The sequence below is a fragment of the Benincasa hispida genome, chromosome 7 (genome assembly GCF_027475165.1).
Source record: "Benincasa hispida cultivar pf3 chromosome 7, pf3_genome.v1.1, whole genome shotgun sequence".
NCBI lineage: Eukaryota > Viridiplantae > Streptophyta > Magnoliopsida > Cucurbitales > Cucurbitaceae > Benincasa > Benincasa hispida.
The window spans coordinates 50,732,456-50,741,635 of NC_143484.1; the positions used below are offsets into that span (position 1 = coordinate 50,732,456).

The 9,180-nt window shown below is 27.9% G+C and overlaps 1 protein-coding gene across 1 annotated transcript; it reads right to left on the minus strand.

The window, feature by feature from the left end:
• Positions 1-502: 502 nt before the first annotated feature.
• LOC120081784 (Transmembrane amino acid transporter family protein) lies at positions 503-7,458 on the minus strand. Its single transcript, XM_039036945.2, has 9 exons — positions 7,307-7,458; positions 7,035-7,177; positions 6,606-6,820; positions 6,348-6,516; positions 3,116-3,509; positions 2,189-2,294; positions 1,269-1,360; positions 891-959; positions 503-777 (listed from the first exon to the last, which is right to left on the minus strand). The coding sequence occupies exons 1-9, from the start codon at positions 7,331-7,333 to the stop codon at positions 679-681; spliced, it is 1,314 nt and encodes a 437-aa protein (XP_038892873.1). The 5' UTR covers positions 7,334-7,458; the 3' UTR covers positions 503-678.
• Positions 7,459-9,180: the final 1,722 nt, after the last annotated feature.

Sequence of the window (9,180 nt, forward strand, 5' to 3'; positions counted from 1 at the left end):
ACCTAAAAATTTAGGGATCTAAATCGATATTTATCCTATATGGTAAATTTTAAAAATCTCGGTCGAATGTTTTGTTTTTAAAACAAAACAAAATTTCTCAAACATAAATAAGCTTATTTAAGGAAAACAAAATAAAAACAAGTACAAGTACAGTTTATGTAATAAAAAACATTCCACTCACTGACAAATAAAAGTAAAGTGGTAAAATGCAACACATAAACACAATAAAATTACAATAAGTTGGAAACAAAAGAAAAAGTATGAGGGAAATTTATTTTTTAATTCCTATCAACATATGTGTTGGCCCCTGATATTTTAAAATATATTCTTTTAATCTTTGAATTTTTAGGAATAGATTTAAAAAATTTATGAATACTTTCATCTATTTAAATATAGATATAATATTTAAAATTAAAATATAGTAATTAAATAAGATGGAAGAAAGAAGGTGGAGGGAGGAGAGCGAAAAATAAAATTTTTAATTTAAAATATCACACCAATATTTAAAATAACAATAGAAAATTACTTATTGATCTTTTAAATCAATCCTTCAAAATTTTGGAATTAAAGTATTACATTTTGAAATTTAAGAGACTAAACACACATACTAAAAAAAAAAAAAAAAGAAAAGAAAAGAAAAGAAAAGAAGAATGTAATTTTCCTACATTTTACTATATTTTATGTATAGAAAGTGTAAGTGGAAGCATCGGTTATTATATTGCGGAGGCCTCCCACAGTGGAAGCCAACATTATGAAGACTCCGATAAATATGCTGACCTGTGTAACAAATAACAATAGCCACATATATTAATTACTACATCATTAATCAATAATGATACTCTAATTAGGATGGAGAATTTTGACAAAGAAATATATATATATATATATACCCAATTGATGAACCAATTGCAACTGTATCGCTGTGGCTTCTTGATGACTAGCCACATTATACTTGGAAGCTGCAATTAATTAACTTATCAATTATAAGTTTTAAATTAAAAAATATATATGAAAAATTTAGAGAGTGATTTATAATTGTAAAATGACATGTTTGATTTTAAAATTAATTGAGAGTGAGATGAGGAAGTCATATAACTTTTGTCTTCGAATTCACAATTCTTGGGTTAGTTTTTTTTTCTTTTCTAATCGAATATTTATTTAAATTTTATAGATTTTAATACTAAACATAAAATTTCATTTCAAAATTAAATGAGAATCTACGGTAAAATGTCGGATAATAATTAAAGAGAGAGAGTGAGAAATGTTACAAAGTATGAAGTGGGAGCAAAACCAAAACCACCAAAGAATCCAAGCAAATCACCGAAAAATGGGAAGGTCACACCAACAAATATAGTAAATGCTGAAAAAAAAAACAGACTTGTTAATTAATACAGTGAATTAAAGATTTCAACTTTGGTCAATTTAATAATTTGGTCATCAATATCATATTGATGAATTAGAAAAATCCACCATTTATTTCGGGTATTTTTTTTAGTATAGCTAGAGAGATAGAGGTGTTCAAAAAATTCGATGAGTCGAAAAAACCGATCAATCCAATTTATTCCATGCAGTTTGGATTAAGTTATTAATTCATTTTGGTTGGGTCATGTTCAAATACATAAAAAAAAAATTATGGGTTAAATTAGTTCATGGTTCACCTAATATAACCCAAATCAATCCGAAATTATTATTAATTTTAAAATAGATAATACAATTATTTATACATTTATTGATTTTAATATTATTTAATTTCATTATTTTTTAATAATTTATTCTTCAGTTTCTTAATACTTTAAAAAGAAAATTCCAATATATAAAATGAAATTGAGGTATTAATCTTAATTCAATTTATGAAAATAATTCAATCATATTTTTATGAACCAACTCAACCCAAATATTTTATGATTGAGTTAGGTTGGGTTCATTTTTTAATAAAGGTTATTTAGATGGAAGAAATTTAATAATTGGGTTGGGACTAAAAAGTCATTCAACCCAAAGAAATTTAACCCATGAATAGTCTTAGAGAAAGATCCAAATCACAAATCTTATGGTTAATAATACTTATATGATAATCGAAGCTATGGTCGATTTGAAAGCTAAGATGTTGTTTGATAAATATTTAATTTTTTAAAATCTAAGTCAACAAACATTTTGTAAGGGGTCTTTGTTTTATTTAGGAGTAACTCACCAACGTAAGCCGATCGAGTGATAAATCTGAGGCAAAATCCATCTTGAAAGTTGAATCTCTTCCTTATCAACCTCTCCAACATATCAAATACAGGCATGGCATACACCTAAATTCATACACAATTAAAATTAAAATTAATATACCTGATTACGTCCATCTCGTTTGATAATTATTTTATTTTTTGTTATTTATTTTTTAAAATTACGTTTATAAACACTGCTTGTACTTCTAATTTCTTTTTTCGTTATCTATTTTTATTAATAGTTTAAAAAATCAATTCAAATTTTGAAAACTAAAAAAATAACTTTTAAAAATTTGTTTTTTTATCTAAATTTGACTAAAAATTCAATCATTATACTTAAAAAAAGATAAGAAATTATGAAGAAATAGACTTAATTTCAAGAATCAAAAACAAAAAAAATGAAATGGTTAACAAACGGATCATAATTATTTTCACCTACACAATTAAATATTTTAAAAACAAATATTATAACCAATTTCTATAAATAAATAAATAATTAATTAAACAGTACACATGCATCTTTGGTAATGCATTCATTTTTAGTTTTCTATTTTTAAAATTTATGTTTGTTTTTTTAAAATTTCATTATATCTTTAGTAAGTAAAGATGTTTAAATTTGACTAAAAAATATAAACAGGTTTTTTAGAGTTTACTTTTCTTTTAGTTTTCTAAACTTACCTTTAATTTTTTAAAATGTTGATAAAAAGTTGAATAACTAAAATAGTATTTACAAACTTAAATTAAAAAAATTTAAAGGCATGTTTTTTTAGTTTACCGAACTTAACGGGACATCAATTTTGAAAACATCTTAACAAAAGAAAGATAGAATTACAGATACATACGTTTATAAATTTAATTTTCAAAAATCAAATTATCGAGTGTGAGTTTAGTAATTGTTTTCGAACCTGATAGCTGCCAATTACATGAACCACAACCATAAGATTAGCAGAGGCTATGAGCCATGCAGGTCTCTTGAGATTCAAAAGAACATTGTCTTCAACGTCTTGGCCAAAAGCCCAATATCCGATCAAAGCCACCGGAAAATAACAGATCGCATTGATGATATAAGCTCCGATCGCCCCTTTCCACATCGGAACTTTCGACGGCTTCTCCGGCGTTGACGGTATGGTGGCTTGAATCTCCAGAACAACAGCATGCCCGGCAAATGCAAAGGAGATCTGGCCTAAGGCGTTGAAGACTCTAAACATTGAATCTTGGATACTGGTTTCCTTGTAGGCATAGCTTACATTTTCTATTCGACCTCGGCTCAGGCACCCGACCCATGCAATGGTCGAGTAGCTGAAACCAATTAATCGATATCGTGAGAAAAAAATTATTCAATATGACTGTCACTAGCAAATTAAACTTGAACTAAACTTTAACTTTTTGTAATAATAGTTTTTATGACGAGGTTGATAGTTATTTTATTAATTTTTTTAAAAAATTTAAATCCTATTTTAATCCTTGAGCCTTATTCTATTTTGGTCCCTAAACTTTCAAAAACATATGTTTTAGTGCCCGAACTTTTAAAAAACGTTTATTTCGTTCTCTACTATTAAGATTATGTTAATTTTTTAAAGATTAAATCTAACTAGTGAGAAGTAGAATATCAACAACTAATGTGCTAAAATAGTGAACGATTAAAATATTGGACACAAAATGACTTTTAAGATCTCTTATATAAAATGCTAGATTTTTAGTATGCTTACTTATTTGGCAGCCTAATCATCCAAAAATACAAATCATTTTACCATTATATTTAAGACTTAATATGAATCTTAATAGCAGAGACTTAAAAGTAAACATTTTTTTAAAGTCCAAAAACTAAAATTGACGTTTTTCAAAATTTAAGGACCAAAATAGAATAAGATTCAAAGTTTAGGGACCAAACTAGGACTAAAACCTAATTTTTTTTTTTATTAAACTATCTAGTTGCATATATTTTGAAAATTATTTGGGTTCAATGATAAAACATATATATGGTAAAAAAATGATAAGATTTCAGAAGAAAAAAAAATGAGGGCTATACTTTTTTTTGTTAAAATTATTAAGTATACAAATATTTACATTAAGATTGATTTAAATAAGTCTAACGGTATAGATATGATGAGAAAATTGATTTTTTCAGAAAAGAAAAAAAAAATCGTATTCGAGCTTTGAGAAATCTACCAAAGAAGTCATTTAAAAAAAAGGACAATGATTAGAGGCTGAACCTAACTCTTATACTCCCACATCTCTAGTAAAAAAAAATAAATTAGAAAAAAAAATATTTTTAAAAGATGTAGTATATTTTTTTAAAAAAATAAAAAATATTATAATGGGGTATATTTTCTCATTATAATAAATATTCTAAGAAAAAGAAATTTCCCCTAATTGATTAACCTAATCCTTTGGGCAAAGTTACTTTAATCTAATCTACTAGTGGGGTTTATTGCAATCTATATCAAAATTAAATGAGCTAATTAACTAAAGTTTGCATTTTTACTTGTCTTTATTGCTTTGGTTGCTTTTAATATGGGAAAAGGACCTTCCATCCTTCACTTTATTTGTTCTATTCAAAAGAAAGGACATGTCTTCTTTTATGAGCCATTGAATGAAAAAGGGGAGCAATATTTAGCTCCTCATTCTATCTTAAAGTCAACAGCTTTTCCTCTAATTTTTCTTTGCTAAAATTTTAGTTCAAAACTTATATATATAAATAGTTATGTTATAAAATTTATCCTTTTCAGTGAATTAAAAATTTCTCTTATCATAGCTTATATGAAAAACAAAATATTTACTTCTATATTGATATTGATGTCCACATTGTATAGCTGACAATTTTATGTCATTGAATGTATAGGAGAGATATGTCAAAAATATATAGAATTTGTATTGTGATTGTTAAGAGTATGCAAGTTTTCTAATCTACGTCTAATAGTTATATATTAAGAGGCACCTACACTGTATTGTAGTGGTCTCGCTAAATATATTTCTTTTTTCACAAATAAACTTTTTACTAATAAAAAGAGAAACAAACCGAGATCATATACGAGATTTTTTTTAAAACAACAATTAAAAACTCAGTGGTTGGTAGCGTAAAATTCATGTAGCAATTCTTTAAAAAAATAAAAATAAAAATAAAAATAAAAATCATTTTTAGTTTCTCAACTTTCACAAACGTAACGGTTTCGTCTATATGAACTTTGATATATGAAGATTTAGTTCTAGTACTTTTAAATTTGTAATAATTTAGTCCTCAAACTTTAGCATGTAATAATTTAGGTCTTATACTTTCAAATTTGTAACAATTTAGTCATTACCATAAAAAATCTCATCAAACTTAATCAATGAATTTTGATTATATAACGACGTAGTCTTTATAGTTTATAAATGAACTTAATTATCAAAAGATAGATGATTAATTTCTTTTTAATATCTTTATTGATTTGCATTATTGTAGAGCAAAGTTTTTGTTCTTTTTTTTTTTTTTTTCCTTCCCTCATGATCTTTACTTTAATGTTGTTCTATCAAAAGATACTCCTTGTCTTTTCTCTTCTCTCTCCTTCAACCTTTTTACTTCAAAGGGTATCAGAAATTTTTTTGCTTTTAATGTATGAGGAATTCTTATACCACAACTCATGCTTAAAAGAAATAAGAATAAAGTAGCAGATATCAAACAGAGATTTAAGAACATTTTGAAACAATCTTCCTTCTAATAAAAAACTAGATTTTATAGATCTATAAATGTAGAATTAATGGAACATATTCTTTCAAATAAAGTGAGCTCTTTTCTCTGGTTAAGTTTCTTGCTTTTGGTCTTAAAACAAACCTACTTAATTAGATTAATTGGAATGTCTTGAATCTATTATCTGACGGTCCGAATGACCAAACATAGGATCTCGAAACCGAACTTTTATTTATTTTTATGTTTAGACTCTAGGTTTAGAGTGCGCTATATAAACTCTCTGTAACTCTGCTAACGTCTCTAAATTTGTAATATAATATTTTTTCTATAATAAAAACGTAGCTAGCACATTGTTAGTGAATCACATAAGTCCCTGTATCGATTTTCTATTGTTTATGGTTTTTATTTATCTTTATCTATCGATTTCATAACAAGATTTTTTTTAAAAAAAAAAAAAAAAAAAAAGTTACCTTAGAGACATGATGGCAGCTGCAAGAGAAACACCAGCAACAGAATTGAAATTGGGAAGTTGAGAAAGAAAGAAATGAATTGAACCAAATATCAAAATCCAATAGGATTGTTTCACTTCAAAGCAGTTCACACAAGCCATCTCCATGAACTTCTTCATGCACTTCCCTCCTATTATTTCGAACAAGTCAGATATTTTCATCAATATTTTCTTTTTCTAACTAAAATATTTTTGTTGACATTGGCATTTAAAAACTTGCCTGTAACCATATAAACTATGTCGCAGCCGATTTGGACGATGAGTTGCTGCGGCAGCACAATCCAAGGGCCAAGTTTTTCACCGAAAGCGTATCGGCCAAGGTCTATATATCGATCGAAACGAGTCCCCGAGACACATTCATGGAGCTGAATCATCTGCCACATGGTGTTTAGAGTCATGCACCATGATATAAACAAGATCATTGTTCCTGGACCCCTGATCAATCCACAAAGAAACCGAAAAAAAAAAAAGGTGAGGAAGGATAATTTATTAACTTAAACTTTGAAGTTTTTTATACGTCATTTTCAAGCCCACAAGCTAGGAAAGATCATATATGTATATATTAATTTAAGCTTTCAAGACTATTAAGATTCATATGAAAGACTAACATTAACAAAAGGTTTCGAGTTTAGTAGTGATTTAACGTTACCAGCCCAAATAAGCCATAGCATAGGGCAGACTGAGAACGCCTGCACCTATCATGGCAGTGACGGAATGGAAGGTGGCATACCACCACTTGGCGCGCCGGGTCGGGTCCTCCCCGTTCCATTTTTGGTCACCATCAAGAATTTCCTATGAAAATGAGAGAGTTAAAATGAAAACAGAATGTATAATAACAATAACAAAAAAAGAAGAAAAAAACAGAGAAATTAAGGCCAAATAGCCATAACCATTAGACATGGTAATTGTTGAAGGCCTTACCTTGGGAGGTTGAGAAGTAGAAACCATGTTTGAAATAAATATTAAGAGATGGAACCCAAAAGACAAAGACAAAGTTGAAAGGGCTTTGAATTTGTTGTGTGTGTCTCAAAACAATGGAAACCCAAATATAAATAGAGGGTGAGGAGTCAATTGTTGGGTGGAATAGACAATAAAATAATTAATTAAAGTTAACCCAACACTTTAACCTTACTTTATACTTGATTCCTTGTTTTAAGGCCATTTTAAGAGGAGGAAGAAAACAAAGGAAATCAGTAGTACATAGAATGTGGAAAGAGGGGAAGTAAATTGGAGTTGACTTTATATTAGATTTAATGAATGTATTTCTGTTTTATTAGTTAGTTTTCATTCTTCTTACACTTGTACTACATGTGGCTAGTTATATGCATTTGTTGTCAAGCTAATAGAAATAAGCAAGTTTATTTACTCTCTGAAGTCTTAAGATTAATAGCGATAACATATTCTTTTACATGTCTTTATATTAGTATGATATTGTTTATTTCGAGAATAAATTCTCGTGGAGGAATAATAGTTTTTAAGAATATGTTTTTATTTTTGGTATCTTCGTTTTGTTATCTACTTTATGGATGTTATATGATACGGTTTAGAATAATTGGAGTGATGTAAAGTGGTGAAAGCTACATGTGGCTCCTCTTTAATTATGCAATTATTAATCATATTATATGAAGAATTCCCTCTACCTCTCTTTTTGAGTTTTTTCAAAGAACAAAGTGAGAGGGTCCTAGAAAATGAGAACAAAGAATCTAAATGCAGTTAATGAATCGAGTGATGAGGAATTTCATTCTCATCCTCCTTGGTCTTTCTCAAACACTTAGAAACACCCAACTTAATAGATAGGGTTGGCAAAATTCTCCGATTGGGGCGGAGAATCCCCAATTTGACTGGGGATGGGATCAAATCAAAGACTTTTTTAGGGTTCTCGAATCGGGAATGGGGAGGATATCCCTGTCCCTATTAGATTTTTAAATATTTTTCTATATATATATATATTAGGTATTTAATTTTTTGAAGTGTAGTTTTTAATTTAGCCCAATCTAAACACAACTAAAGTGGCCAAGTCCAAACCAAAGAGAATTTTAGGAAAAGAAAATTAAAAAAAAAAATCCCCATGAGAAACAAAAGAAAAAACGGAGAATGAGTCCCTGTTGCCGCCCCCATTTCAGATTCTACTATTAAGCTCTCTTTTTTCTCTTTCTCGATAATCCGTGAGAGTATTGATTCTATCAGTCAATATTTGAAAGAAAAATTTAATTTCATATTGATTGTCAGATATCAAATTGTTATTAAAAAGCAATCACATTGAATAATTTTTCTTCTACGTGGGATGAAGTACAAATGATGAAAAAACAAGGGTGGTTTATGATTGTTGAAAATTGTTAATCCTCGTGACAATAATTGCATTTTTTTTTTTAAAAAAAAAAAAAAAAAAAAAGGGTGGGAAGCCATTAGTGAAAGAGAGTATGATTAAAGTTGGAACATGGTGGCTGGTTTGAAGTTTTAAGTGGGGTATCAAATTTCCCATTTTAATGTATTCTCAAAAGGCTTGAGGCAGAAACATGACTGCTTGAAGACTTCTCACCACAAAAATATAAACCTATTTCTTCATGTTGTCAGTAATTTTTGTGATTATGAGCATGTAATTACGTACACATTACAGAAATGGTAACTAAAAAGGAAAATTATAATGGTTAAAGTTAAAAACAAAATGTAAATATTTCAATTATAATTAACCAATGACATATAGAAGATCTGACGTCAATGTCCATAGTTACTATTCAATATCAATTGTTAACTTAAAACTAATAATTGATTAACAGCATCATATTATAATTTTA